The sequence below is a fragment of the Rousettus aegyptiacus genome, unplaced genomic scaffold (assembly GCF_014176215.1).
Source record: "Rousettus aegyptiacus isolate mRouAeg1 unplaced genomic scaffold, mRouAeg1.p scaffold_m13_p_17, whole genome shotgun sequence".
Classification (NCBI taxonomy): Eukaryota; Metazoa; Chordata; class Mammalia; order Chiroptera; family Pteropodidae; genus Rousettus; species Rousettus aegyptiacus.
Genome location: NW_023416292.1, coordinates 27,863,350 through 27,878,309, shown reverse-complemented (window position 1 = coordinate 27,878,309; position 14,960 = coordinate 27,863,350). Strand labels below are relative to the sequence as shown.

The following is a 14,960-nucleotide window of genomic DNA, read 5'->3' as shown; positions in this document are numbered from 1 at the left end:
AATAGCTACGCGACAGCACTGACTCATGACTTTATTGGTCGTTTCTGAAGCCAATTTAGGACCAATGAAAAACTCCTTTCTGACCCCACCCCCTAGGAAAGCTTATAAATGCTTTCCAACTGCTGATCTTTCAATTCCCTTTCGGTGCGAGGTTTTAAGTTTCTGGAGTGTTGCCTTCACCTTTAGTCATGTCTGGTCGCGGGAAACAGGGAGGCAAAGCTCGTGCCAAGGCCAAGTCACGCTCGTCCCGGGCTGGCCTCCAGTTTCCCGTGGGGCGAGTGCACCGCCTGCTGCGCAAAGGCAACTACGCCGAGCGGGTGGGCGCCGGCGCGCCCGTCTACATGGCGGCCGTGCTCGAGTACCTGACCGCGGAGATCCTGGAGCTGGCGGGCAACGCGGCCCGAGACAACAAGAAGACGCGCATCATCCCTCGTCACCTGCAACTGGCCATCCGCAACGACGAGGAACTGAACAAGCTGCTGGGCAAAGTCACCATCGCCCAGGGCGGCGTTTTGCCCAACATCCAAGCCGTTTTATTACCAAAGAAGACCGAAAGCCACAAAGCCAAAAGCAAGTAAATTGACAAGCCAAAGACCAAAGGCTCTTTTTAGAGCCACCCAAATTTTCAAGAAAAGAGCTTACGCTATTTTGTTCAGCCCTTTGCACACTCAGTGGCTCTTAAAAGGGCCTTCTGGGTGAGGGGTGGTGTCAAGCCTCTTAATTACCTGTCCTTGCCAGGCTTAAGACTTTTCTTAGGCAACTGCCTAGATGTTGTGAAACACGCCCCCAAGTACCTTGAACTGTGTAGGCCCCCCGGACTGGCTATCCAGGTTTGTGACTAAGGACATGACCCCCAAGTCCAGCATGTTATGTAAGACTCTAGTGCGCCTGCGCCCAGCTTCTGTAGGCATGAATCAGCTTGCTTTTACTCTGCACCTGTGGCCGGTCGCCACTATTGTTCTTTGTCCGTATAAGCCAGCGCTGTCTCAGTAAAGGCTTACAGTCGCATTCAGTTCGGCTCGTGTCTTTCCATTGGGCGTCTCGCTGCCGAAACCTTCCCTCCTTGACCAGCTCGGTGGTGACAATGCCCGTCCTCTTGTCTTGGGCAACGTTACCTGCCAGCTCCAGGATTCCCGCAATTAAGTCCTCGAGCACCGCAGCCAGATACACCCGCGTGCCTGGCCCACCTGCTCGGCTAGCTGCCTTTGCGCAGCAGGCGGTGCACTCCCCCACTGGGACCCACAGGCCATTGCGAGACGAGCGTGACTTGGCCTAGGTGCGAGCTTTGCCTCCCTGCTTGCCGCCTCTCGACCGCATGGCTGAAAATGCAATTACAACTTGTTTAACATGAAGGATGTGGAAAGAATAACCAGTTTGGTGTAATTTATAAGAGCTAACCGGGAGGGAGTAAGAGAAAATAGTTTGATTGGCCAAAAGAGGAGCCCGATCAAAGAGCCAATAGGAAATCAGGAAGCCGAGTCCTCGTTTGCATCCGGCATCCCAGGAAATGACGGATTCCGTAGATACCGGTCTCCGAGAGCCACTAATTGAAGTCTACCTGCATGCCAGGATTTTTAAAGAGAGAAGGCTTTCAAACAAATCGCTGTTTGTTCTGTTTTACAGACAGAGTGGCACTTTTTTTTTCCAATTAAGGGTAGGGTGGTAATTGTTTTTCCAATTTAGAGCTGGAAGGGGAAATCCTAAGAAAGACCCGAAGGAACTGCAGGGGCTCCAGCAGGTGCAGTTACTCTCAATGAAGAGTGCGGGATACTAAGGCTGATTATCCCCTTGAGCCCTAAATTACCCTCCAGGTCTCGCCCTTTCTTCCTCATTACGGCCAAACTCCCCTAAAGAATATATACCAGTAAGGCCGCCTCCTGTCTTCTTAATTTAGTCGCTGCCTGCAGTATGGCTTCGCCCCACCCTCACTAGCCTGGCCTCCGCGGAATCCGGTGTCACAGGGCTACAATAGATCTGTCTTCCTTCTCTTGACCTCCAGGAGGCGTCCGATGCCGCCCTGAAACGCTCCCTTGGCTTTCAAAATGTCCTCAGGCTGTCCTTATCTTGTTCCTATTTCTCTGCCCATCCCTAAATACGTGTGTCCATTGGGCTCTGCTTCCCTCCCCACCCTTTCCATACTTCACTCTTCCCGAAGAGTCTTGGCCCCTCCATGCTTTCAACTAACATTCAGATCTATTTCAGACCAGATGAGACAGCATAGGGACTTGGGCCGGGGAGCCGAAGGAATGCCAGATGGCCAGGAGGAACGCCCCCATCCCACCGCTCCCTACACAGAAAAGCAGAAGTAGCGGGTGTTGCCCCCTAACCGCTTCCTTGCAGCTGTGGAAGCCACTGTTCCGCATGCGCAGTTGGTCGAGGTTCGCCCGCTACGCGACCCCCCCGGCGGCGGCGGCGGCGGCGGCGGCACCGAGCGCTCCGCCATCTCGCCCCGCCGCACCGGCGCGCGCTCAGTCACGCGGCCCCCGCGGCCACGCCCCCTGCCTGACATGGAAGGTGCCGGAAGCCCGCCATTTTTAAAAGGCGGCCAAACAGAACCCGCTCTCGAATCGATCCAGGGGACCTGCTTGCCTTCTGTGCCGATTCGTTCTGGGTTCGAGCAAAAGCATAGGAAAGTTGAGGAGTTTCCCTGGGTTTTCCCCCCAGTCTCGACTTTGAGGTACCCGGGTAGCCCAACGCCGGTCCCATCGCGCGGCGACTAGGACGGGGCCTTTCGCGTGCCTCCCATCAGCGGGACAGCGCGGGGAGGAGCTGCGTCGGCCTCGGGGAGCCTGGTGAGTCCGCCTCCGGCCCGCCGCTCCCTCCGCCCGCCCAGACATCTTATTTATTTATTTATTTTTTTGGCAAGACTCCCGTGAAAGGATAAGTTAGTCACAGAACAGGGAAGATGGGCAGTCGTAACTGGGAACCCTGTGAAAACCACTCCCTTCCTCCACCCGTGCGGCTCACCTGTTTCAGGCTTGAGACCTCTGCCCTGTTGCCTGACTGCTCTGTGTCCGTCCTTCCTGCTTTGGGCGCCATCTTGGCTACCTGTTGGGTCCCTCTCTCTCATTCTCCCCAGTGTGTCTTCCATCTTCTGTCTGCCCTGGGGCCTGAAAAGTCCACGAGCTTTTCTGTGGACTCTGTTCTCGTACCTGTGTCCCTGTGAATTCTCGCTGGATCTTCCGAGTCCCGGTTCCCTTCAACCTGGACTCAAAACTCCTGGCTTAACCAGGAAGATCTTTGTCCCTTGAATGTCTTATCAAACGTATGACCCGCTGTCATTTTATACAGATCAGAGGCGGGTTAGAAGTTAGCCGAACCTGGACCTGGTATAAGGTTGAAGATAGTGAGGGGTTTTGTTTTTGTTTTGTATTTCCTACACAGGCCTCGGTCTCCTGGTTCCCCCGGCTCTCACCCTTCTGGACCGGTCCGCCGGCACTAGTTCCTTAAGGACGCTTGCAGCCGAGCACTCCATCCAGCTCGCGGCCCCGGATCCTTGGTCACTGACTCCATCATGGGAAACACTCTAGGCGTCCCAAGAGATTCTCCCCTGGGATGCATCCTTGCTAATTGGAAAAAATTTAAGTCAGGCAATCTAAACAAAAAGACATTAGTTTTCTTTTGTAATGTTTCCTGGCCTCAATATTCTCTTGGGGACCAATACAAATGGCCCAAGAATGGTTCTTTAAATTTTGATACCGTTCTCCAGCTGGACCTCTTTTGTAAACGCTTCCGCAAATGTCTGGAAATTCCCTATGTCGAGGCTTTTGTGAAACTGTGCCAGGACCCAAAGCTCCGAACTTCTTGCCAGGCCTACTTGGCTTCACACTCGAAGAAACCTGACTCCGCTGCCCCAGCAGCTTCGGATTCTGACCCCTTCGACCCTATTCTTTTGCCCCCTCCCAGTTTGCCTCCCGCGGCCCTCCCTGACCCTTTGCCTCCCCGCCAACCTGTCCCCCGTGCTGAGCTTCTCCCATGTCTCCCTGCTCCTAACCCCTCTGCCCCCTCTACTCAAAACCCTTCTCCCCCGCCTCCATCCCCTGCTAGAACCCAATCTGGGCTTCCACGGCCTTCCCCCACTCCTCCTGCACATAGTCTCTCTCCTGCAAATAGTTTGCATCGTGAAGAAGTTGCTGATGGAAACGCTAGAACCCAATCCGGGCTTCCACGGCCTTCTCCCCCTCCTCCTACACATAGTCTCTCTCTTGCAAATAGTTGTTTGCATCGTGAAGAAGTTACTGACAGAAACGTGAAAATCGCTGGAGTTCGCATACCTTTTTCCCTCACGGACTTGAACCAATGCAAGAAGAGATTTGGAAGCTTCTCAGAGGACCCGGATAGGTTTCGGGATGAATTTGCTAAGCTTAGTTTAACTTTTACCCTGACTTGGCAAGACGTCCTGGCCATTCTAACCCACTGCTGCACCCTTGACGAGAAGACCCTTATTTTGGGGAAGGCCAGAGAGTATGCTGATAGCTTAGGGGTCACTACTCCCCAACATGATGTGATCAGAGCTGCAAGGGAAGTGATCCCAGACCACAGCTTTCAATGGGACTATAGGGATCACCTTGGTCAGATTAGTGTGGAACATCTTATCGCCTGTGTATCAGAGGGCATGAAGAGGTGCCAAGTTCAGAGGTTAAATTACAAAAAAATTTGGGAGATCACCCAGGAGAAGGAGGAAGACCCCGCCCTTTTCCTAAACCGGCTTTCAGAAGCCCTTAGAAAGTATACTGACATTAACCCTGAGTCAGAAGATGGGAGAATGTTATTGGCCATGCACTTTTGCTTCCAGGCTGCTCCAGATATTCGGAGGAAACTTGAAAAATTAGACCTAGGATTCCAGACTCCACAGTCAATCTTGGTGAAGGAGGCCTTCAAGGTATTTAATAATCGAGATCAGGCAGAGAAAGCAGAGAAATGTAGGAGAATTCAAAAGGAAACTCAGCTATTGGTTTCCCTAATCAGACCAGCACTTCAAGAATACTACCCTACACCCAGGAGACCAGCCAGAGATAACCACCAAGGGTGGTCCAGGGTAGGGCCAAACCAATGTGCTTATTGCAAAAGGGAAGGACACTGGAAACGAGACTGCCCGAAAAAGAGGAGGAAGGAAAACAGGGAATGGCTTGATCACTCCAGGAAGCTGGGGATGACCTCTGATTGGCAAGGCCCTAACGCTGCCCCAGCTCTGACTGTTGGCAACTCGATCACCATCACACCTGCAGAGCCTTGGGTCACTCTTGACGTGGCAGGTAGGAAAACTGATTTTTTGCGAGATACTGGAGCTGCCTACTCTGTCCCGACTCAGCCGGTTGGCCCCCTCTCCAGTCATGACTGCAACATAAGAGGGATAGACAGGAAGCCTAAGGTAAGACGATCTACTTTTCCTCTTACCTGTGATACTGAATCTAAAACTACGGATCACTCTTTTCTTTATGTCCATGAGTGTTCATTTCCCCTTATTGGTGGAGACTTAATAACAAAATTAGGAGCCTCCATAATTCTTCAGGAAGATGTTCAAGTCGCAGTAGAGCCAGAACAGGGATTCCATTTATGGTCCCTCCAGACTTGCCCCAAACTGGAGCTTTCCACCCTTCCGGAGGATATTAGAGACCAAGTCAAGGCTATTGTGTGGGATACCAGTACCCCCGGGCGTGCCATAAATGCAGAACCCGTGAAAATAGAATTGAAACCTGGGGCAGAATACCCGCGTCAGCATCAATACCCCTTAAAACCTGAGGCCTTGGTGGTCATTCAACCCCTTCTAGAGAAATTCATTAAACATGGATTAATTATACCTTGCCACTCCCCCTGCAATACCCCGGTCCTCCTGGTAAAGAAGCCCAATGGGGAAAACCACTTTGTCCATGATCTCCGGGCAGTTAATAAGGTGGTAGTCCCTGTTCATCCAGCAGTCCCCAACCCCTATACAGTCCTCACGCAGATTCCTGGGGGGACCCAGTACTATACTGTACTGAACTTGGAAGATGCTTTCTTTTGCATCCCCTTACACCCAGACTCCCAACATTTGTTTGCTTTCGAATGGAAAAATCCTGAGACTCATGAGGTTACCCAGTACACCTGGACAGTATTACCCCCAGGGTTCCGGGATAGCCCCCATCTCTTTAGTAATGCCCTTGCTAAGGACCTCAGGGAGCTTAAACTTAAAAATGGAATATTGTTACAGTATGTAAATAATTTACTCATTGCCAGTACCAACTATCAAGACTCCCGACACAATACTATAGTGACTCTAAATTTTTTAGCTGAGCGGGGATATAAGGTGTCTCCCTCAAAGGCCCAGATTTCCCTACAAAAGGTCCAATATCTAGGGTTTATCCTCACTCCAGGAGCCCGGTGGCTGGCCCCAGATCGCAAAAGGGCAATCACCTCACTTCCAGTTCCTACCACCAAAAAAGAACTGCGCAGCTTCCTAGGGATGATGGAGTTTTGCCGGATCTGGATCCCAAACTTTGGGCTAATAGCAAAACCCTTGTATGAGACTTTAAAAGGAAAGGGGAAAAAAACCCTATCCTGGGACGAAATTTGTCAGGAGGCATTTGAAACTCTCAAGACTAAATTAGACCAAGCCGCTGCACTAGGACTGCCAGACCTGAAGAAGCCATTCTTCCTTTATGTTCACGAAAAAAAGGGAATAGCCTTAGGAGTCTTAATTCAAAAGCAAGGGTCGTTCCAACAACCTGTAGCTTACCTCTCTAAACAATTGGATTTTGTGCCACAGCGTTGGCACAGTTGTCTAAGAGCTGTGGCTGCCACTGCTATTTTAGTAAAGGGCGCCTTAAAATTCACCTTAGGACAAAGACTTGAAGTTTTCACTCCCCATCAGGTGCAGCGAGTACTAGAGGTCAAGGGACACTGTCTAACAAGGACATGCCTCACAGAATACCAGGCTCTGCTCCTAGATAACCCTGACCTCACTGTAAGGACTTGCCAGACTTTGAATCCTGAAACCCTTCTACCCATTACGGAAGAAAGGGACTTAGAGCACACATGTGGAGACTAGACCAGGTTATGTTAGCAAGCCAGATTCACAGGATGTCCCCTTAGAAGATTCAGAGGAAGAATGGTTCACCGATGGCAGCTTTATAGAATGGTCACCTGGAAAATGGGACTTGCCATTTTCAGCCTAGACGAAGTAATGGAGGCTAGGGCACTTCTCCTTATATCTTGGCCAGAAGGCAGAACTAAGAGCCCTAATCAGGGCACTACAGTTAGGTTAAGACTCAACATTTACGCTGACTCCAAATATGGGTTTCTAGTACTACATGCCCATGCAGCCATCCAGAAAAAGCAAAAGCATAGCTAATTTTACTCCTAGAAGCTGTCCAGCTTCCTTCCCAAATTGCAGTTATATACTATAGGGTCCACCAGAGGGATAATTTTTCAATTAGTGAGGGCAATAACTTAGCAGACTAGGCAGCTAAACAGGCTGCATGTTCCTTGATGCCAGAGTCCTTGCCCTAGTGATTTAGAATACCAGACTTTCCCTCTTACCGCAAGTATACTCCTGCAGAGGGAGGGAAGAAGCCAAGAAAGGGGAATGTAGCCTAAACGAATCAGGGTGGCTAATAGATGACAACACAGGTACCTCCCTTCCCAGTTGAGGACTGGCACAGCTTATAAAACAAATGATGCTTGCTCCCACCCCTTTATACCATTCCTATCTAGACCAGGCCAAGTGGCTACACAATCTTAACCCTGCCGCTCAAACTACGGGACTCCATTAAAGGGTACCTGCCACATATCGCTTGGCTTTCTCCCCTCCTTGGACCGCTGATAGCGCTCTCTTTTTTTTTTTTTTTTTTTGGCTCTTATCTTTAACCTTGTAAAGATTGTATCTTCCAGACTGCAACAGTTCCATGTTAAGCTGGTGGTCACACAGGCTTCCAGCCCATCCCAGACAAGGGAGGCCCTAGCCCTTCTCTCTGGAACAGGCAGCGAGAGAATTTTATTCCTCCAAGGTATAGGGACAACGCCCTTGCCCAGCAGGAAGTAGTTACAGAAGAAGAGACCTTCAACCCTAATCCCTTAAGAATAAGGAGGATAAAATCTCTCGGGGAGTGGGGGCAGAAATGAGACCACATAAGGACTTGGGCCCCAGCCCTTGCAGATGTGGAAACCACTGGTCCACCTGTACATTTGACCAAGGTTTCACTGACTATGACCTTTCTGGGATGTGGATAATGAGCAAGCAACACAGCTGGAAGAGGAAGTCGCCCAAGCTCATAAACGCAGCCAAGCAGAGCCAGCCCCTGAGTTGAGTTCCTTTCCTCTGTGCCGCCACCCTTGTGCTGGAGCATGAGCTTAATAAAAATTGTCTGAAAAATCTTCTGCGGTTTTCTCTCAATTTCTATCTTGGGGAACCTAAGAACCCCATCGCCAGTGACAAAACCCGTGTACCGAACTGTTCACTGGGTATTTCAACCCATTTGTCCCAACTATATCCAAATGTGAAGTTGACCAAACAACCCCACCCTGCTCTTATGCTGAATTACACCAACAATCTTCCAGGTACCTAAGCCAGAACTTGCTGCCTGCATCTCAATAGGCATATTCAGTCGGTTACTTCCTGGAAATCTCAAGCCTTTTCCTCCATACTCGCCTGCTTCATCATTCGCTCAGACCAGGAACAGACCCTGAGGATTCCTTTGCGTAATCCACCTGCCTTCTGTATAAATCTGAAAGTTCTGTTTCTTCCTCCTCAGCTTCCTGTCCCTGGGAATTCTATATCTCCCACACCATTTTCACCCTTTTCTGAGGTTATCCCATAAAGACAGGTGGTAGAATGCTATATAGAAAAGAACAAATTCTATTCCTTGAGCCTTTTTCTGATGTTCTCTCATCTTCACCTTTATTTAACCAATGTTTGTAGAGTACATGTTAGCTATCAAGTAGTGTGTATTACAGGTAATGTACTAGCACAGAGAATTCTGGAAATTAGTTAATAACAGCTATCTGTAGAGATTACCTCTGGTAAGAATGCTGGTATAGATTTGTGAAACATCCAAGTCCAAAACTGAGTTTCCTTAATAGTAGAATATAACAATTCTAACCCAATCAATTATCATTTCAAAAGATGCACGTGTTAATAGATATGGTCCACATAGAGTATAAACAGGGAAATTACAGGACTGTCTTGTATTTGTCCAACAGTATGTGTCTGCTAAACAGGTTTGTGCTATTATGGAAGGGTCCCTAGCCGTGAAAGCACCAGCCTTTTCTCATAGCCTAGATGAAATTTCTGGACACTAACTCTTAGTTCACATTCTGTGCTGAGTTAACAACTGTATTCATTCCATTTCAAGATAAAAATAGAAAGGGAGAGCCAGTTAGGGGAAGATACAGCTATCACTAGAAGTTAACAGATTTGCATTCTGGACTATTCCTAAATTTCTTGGTGTTTTTTGTTAGTGTCTCTCCCCAAGAAGCCAGACAACTTTGGAAGTTCTGATGGTGTCAAATTTTCAGACCTACAGCGTCTGAATCCAGATAGTGGGGACCCCTCCACAAGTCTGCCACCCTACTTGAGGGACCAGCTGACTCCCCCCTTCTCTGAGCTCCGATCAATTATTATTATTATTCATTTTTATTGTTATTTTTTAAACTTCTATCACAGGGACCCTGTGCTGTTAGAAAAAGTGAAAGGAAAAGAAATTACATTGAATTATGTGACAAATCTTATGCTGGGGGCTACCTACGAAGTAGGTATAATTTTTTGTTTCACGAAGGAGTTAAAGGACTTGCCAGAGTCACACAGCCCCTTATTAAGAACATGATGAGCACCCAGGCCTGCCTGAGTCAAAGACTTCACCACTCCACATTGTTTCACTTACCGTTCAATTTCATGAAGTCACTTAACCTCCCCAGCATCACTTTTTTCCTGTTAGAGAAAGATAGACAACACTTTACATTCCATCCAGCTACAAAACCTTATTAGATAAGTCTAGATAGGCCAATATCTGTAAAATCCCATTCTCAATTACTATCTATTGCTCCCCAGAGCGCCTTTCCCAACATTCTTACTAGAGGTATTAAAAAGTAAAACAGAGGAGGCCGTTTATAAAAATAGTACACCATCACAGACAAACAGGCTGGATCTTATTTCCTTAACACCTCAGATTTTTAACCAAAGGCAACTAAGTTCCTTCCCAGGCAATCTAATTAATCAAACATTCGTTTTGCATTCTAACTCCATTCCACCATTCAACCACGGTCCTCTCCCTTTCCCCTTTCCCTCCACCCCCAGCCTCTTCCATACTGAACTGCTTAACCATCCATGAGGTGAGCAAGGCCTTCCCACAGCTCCCTGCCCTTGCACAAACAGTGCCCTCTGGCTAGAATGCTCATCCTTGACCTGCAGAATCTTCCTTATCCAGTTTCAGCCCCAGGATCACCTCTTCTTTCCTGAGGCCCTCCTCCCAAACACAGCTTCAGTGTACCGAGCTCTCTCTGGTACATCCTGGTTGGTAGAACCACTCTACTGTGGTTTTGGCCTCGGTCTCACTTTTTGTGACCACCTCAAGGGAGAGACCATGTCTTCTTTATCTTAGAGTCAGGAGTCCTTAATTCCTTCTCCCTAGCTCTTAAGAGGGTAGTGAAATGTTTCGGCATAAATAAAACAGTACGCAGAGAATTAGTGTTGTCTTTTCTAAAATATTTCTCTAGTCAACAATCACTCTCCAAATGCCAACTATCAACAGCAGACTGTGGTACCCAGAGTGATAGAAGATATAATAGGACCTTGTCAAATAATAATGTATTCTACATAATAGAGTTGTTGAATTAACGAGAATAAGGTGAAAGAACCTAGTGCAGAGCCTGGAACCTGAGAGGCCCAATGCTGGAGTAGGAGGCAGGATAGCTTCATGATTAATATCGCACATTCTACAGATGTTTATCACATCTGCGCCAGGGGCAAATTACTAACCTCAAAAGGTCTCTGCTTCCTCAATGATAAAACGAGAGTAATAACTAGCTACCTTGTGGGATCGTAAGAATTAAAATTGAGTTCATAAATGTAAAACATTTAGAGTAGCACCTGGCACCAAGGAAGCAGGGGCATCCTAAAAATTCTTTGATTTTGTCATCTCAAAAGTAAACATCGGGCTTATCCTAGCAGTTTCACTCCTGGATATAAACCAAACAAATGAATGTTCGCGTCCAACAAAACAAACGTGGACAAGAATAGTATATTCATATAACTGCAGTGCTACACGACAATAAAAATGAACAAATTACTGCCACACTCATGGATGAATCTTAAAATGGTGAGCAAAAAAAGACAAACATGAATTCATACTACGTGGTTCTACTTTTATAAAGTTCAAAAACGGACAGCGCCACTTCCTGTCACCGTCATCTCCATCCCCTGGGTTCTAGTCATTCCTAACTGCGCCCTAAGGAATCACTTGCCAAGGTTTTATCTCCTAGCCTTTGTATGTGCAACTACCGCAACTATGAATAAATGGGAAAGGGACTTTCGTGCTGTCTCTTCTAGATTGTTCCCCCAAAGCCTCTCCTAAGTTTCTCAGGGCCCCCAAGTCTGGGTGACGTGCATCCTTGGCATCCTGATCTAAGCCCTATCGTAGCACTTAGCAATTAATTGTCCTCTCACTTGTCCATCTTCTCCAGTGTTCTGTGAACCCCTTGAGGACATGCTCTGCTTTATTCTCCAGCCTGCAAGACTGGCCTGGCGCGCAGTAACTACGTATTCAATAAGTGAAATGGACTTCCATTTTTTCGTATGTAAAATGGAGTTGGGCCAGACGATCGACAAAACCTATTGGAAATAAAATGTATCAAATAGTCCCAATCCCAAGTGCGCGGGGATTCCCGGTTTGTTTTTGTTTGTTGCATTCCACCGCCTACGAACCTCCCACGCCTTCACTGGTCGAGAGAATCGGAGACTACAACTTCCGTGAGCCCTCGGGGCACCACGTAGCAACTGCCCCGCCCACTGATGCATCGCGAGGACTCCATTTCCCAGCGTGCCTGAGGATACGAGGACTGCGTTCCGCCGAGAACGACTGGCGTCGTGTTCCGGATCCGAACTGCGGTATCCGAGTCCGAGTCACAGGTAGAGGTTCAAAGGGGACATTGGCCCAACGAAAATCCGGAGTTGCACATACCTGCTTTTGCAACCTCCAGTCCCCTTATTAACAAACGTGCCTCGCGCCCGGGCCCTCTCTAACCCCTTGTCACCGCCCTTCTGCCCGCAGCTGGAGGCCGGATTTCCCGACGTCACACAGGGAAGGGGCGGGGTCTCGCCGTCCGGCGTCTGGGCCCGCTCCCGGAGGCAGCCTTCTGGGAACGTTGGCGGGTGGGGATGGGAGAGTAGTGAGGCTGGACCCTCACCCGGCGGGAGGCCCTGGCCCTCACTGCTCTGGTTTTTGTCTCTACGGCAGCCGATGTTAAGTGGGCAGCTGGGCAGGCGCCTGTTTCCCATGGCCGGCCGCGTCTGTCTGTCCCGGGGCAGCGCGGGATCGGGGGCATGCGGTCCTGTGGAGGCCGCCATTCGCACGAAGTTGGAGCAGGCCCTGAACCCCGAGGTACTGGAGCTGCGTAATGAGAGCGGCGGCCACGCAGTCCCACCAGGCAGCGAGACGCATTTCCGCGTGGCGGTGGTGAGCTCTCGCTTCGAGGGGCTGAGCCCCCTGCAGCGGCACCGGCTGGTCCACGCTGCGCTTTCGGAGGAGCTGGCTGGGCCGGTCCACGCGCTGGCCATACAGGCGCGGACCCCTGCCCAGTGGAGAGAGAACCCTCAACTGGACGCGAGCCCCCCCTGCCTGGGTGGGAGCAAGAAAACCCGAACACCCTGAATTCCAGGAGAGAGCGAAGACCAGAATCCGAATGGGTCGGGTGAGATTTAACTACTGGGGCCTCTTCCCTTCACTGCAGTCCGGTGGTGGTAATGGATGTGGACTGCTGGGCACCATTCAGCCGCCACATACATATTCTCCAAAGATAGCAACTCATTTCAGATCAAAGCTGACCCAAGGAACAAGCAGAATCACTCGCTGCTGTTCTTGCCTTGACTATTCAGGAAAAGCTGCCCAGTCTTTTCATGTTGAATTGTGACGAAGGAACCAACCACCAGATCTGATGATTTGGAAATAATCCTGCACATTAAAAGAGAAATTATCGTATGAGGTGCATTGCTGTTGTTAATGGCCTTCTGAATCAGTGCTACAGATGTTCTTGGGAGAAGGATAGTCAGGACTGACTAATTTGGAGGAAGTGACCTAGATGGGTCTTCACAGGAAAGCACAGAATTAAACCAGAAAGTTGAGGGAAGGTGTTGGAGACAAGGGCAAGACTCCCTTTGCCCGAAAAGGCACAGAAATTAAACTGCAGTGTGACTGATTGGACGAGACAGGAATTGTAGACACATTTCAGTTTCCTGGGGGAACGTTTGGCTAACAGTCTGTCCATTGCCAAAAGGATTTGCATTTGTAAGAAAAATCTTTGGGGGGGGAGGGGGGAGGCAAGAGAGGGAGTAAAGCAGTGGAAATATAACCTAGAAAATTAGTATAGATGGGGAAAACGTTAGTCTTGTTATGAGTTCCGAATGTTGTCACATTTCTGAGGAGACATCAAGTAATGTCTAAGCAAATCTCTGATGATCTCAATATGGAAATAGAATTTTAAAACTAAAGAAAAAGCTTGATTAACATGTACCTTGACCATTGGGGGCTAAAGAGTTTAGAGAGTATCTGGTTGGGCAGTAGGGGAGCCGTTGAAGACTTTTGGGGAAAGGCATGCCAAAGAACATTGTAGGGCAGATCTGGCCATGACATGTGAGTGGGTTGGCACAGGAGATCGGAGACACAGAGATCAGCTAAAAGTGAACATGGAGCCCTGATTTATATCACATGTGGGAATGGAAGGGCAAGAAGGAGTTGATCAGACAGCTGCCATAAAAAAAAAATCAGAAAATGGCTTGATTAGAACAGAAATGGACTAGATTGAGAGGGAAGTCGAGGTTAACCCCTAGGCAGCAGTTTTCAGATTTCCTCTCAGAGAAGGATTCCCAAAGGAGCTGTTTAAAATGTAGATTCTAGGTCCCCTCTCTTCCAAACAGGATTACGATTCTGTAGGAATGGAATCTGGAATCTGTATTTGTAAAAGACACATAAGAGGATTTGGAGAAAATTTGTTCTCAAGCAACACTACTCCAAGTTTCTGTTTTTATTTCAGGGATTTCTAAACATTTTAAACTTTATTTTTGTAAATTTTATTTTATTGTGGTAAGAACACTGAAAATGAGATACCGTCTGAACAAATTTTTAAGGGTACCATACATTACCCTGGACTCTTATGTAACAATGTCCGACAGCAGATCCCTAGAGCTTACTCATCATCTTCCTTATGCCCATCGATTGTTAAGTCCTCATTCCTTCTCACCCTAGCCTCTGGCAACCTCCATTCCACTCTTTGATGATATGAATTTGGCTATTTTAGATAACTCACGTAAGGGAAATCATGCAGTAATTGTCGTTCTGCAATTACTGCAGGCTTATTTGACTTAGCATAATACCCTCATGGTTCATCCATATTGTCACATATTGCAGAATTTCCTTTTTAAGGCTGAATAGTATTCTATCATGTGTATATAACACATTTTCTTTATCCATCTGTCAGTGGACACTGAGGCCATTTCTACATCTTAGCTGTGGCAAATAGGGCTGCAATAAACGTGGAGGTCCTACCATCTCTCCAAGGTCCTGATTTCAGTTCTTTTGGTTAAGTACCCAGAAGGGGGATTGCTGGATTATACAGTAAATTCTGTTTTTAATTGTTTGAGGAACCTCCATATTCTTCTCCACGTTTTTGCCAACACTTTGGGTTTTTTTTTGGGTAAAAGCCATTTGACAGGTGTGCTGTCTAATGTTGAGCATGTTTTCATATACCTATATGGCTATTTGTATGTCTTCTTT

The 14,960-nt window shown here is 48.2% G+C and overlaps 2 protein-coding genes across 3 annotated transcripts; both read left to right on the top strand.

Annotated features, from left to right (window-relative positions):
• Positions 1-129: 129 nt before the first annotated feature.
• On the top strand, positions 130-8,352 carry LOC107499039 (histone H2A type 2-C). Of its 2 annotated transcripts, none has more exons than XM_036234954.1 (2): positions 130-2,792; positions 3,385-8,352. In XM_036234954.1, the coding sequence occupies exon 1, from the start codon at positions 189-191 to the stop codon at positions 576-578; it is 390 nt and encodes a 129-aa protein (XP_036090847.1). In that variant the 5' UTR covers positions 130-188; the 3' UTR covers positions 579-2,792; positions 3,385-8,352. The 2 variants fall into 2 exon arrangements, with proteins under 2 accessions (XP_036090847.1, XP_015978328.2); XM_016122842.2 differs by having other exon boundaries at positions 2,491-2,792.
• A 3,621-nt stretch (positions 8,353-11,973) lies between these two features.
• Positions 11,974-13,178, top strand: BOLA1 (bolA family member 1). Its single transcript, XM_016122849.2, has 2 exons — positions 11,974-12,100; positions 12,429-13,178. The coding sequence occupies exon 2, from the start codon at positions 12,432-12,434 to the stop codon at positions 12,840-12,842; it is 411 nt and encodes a 136-aa protein (XP_015978335.1). The 5' UTR covers positions 11,974-12,100; positions 12,429-12,431; the 3' UTR covers positions 12,843-13,178.
• Positions 13,179-14,960: the final 1,782 nt, after the last annotated feature.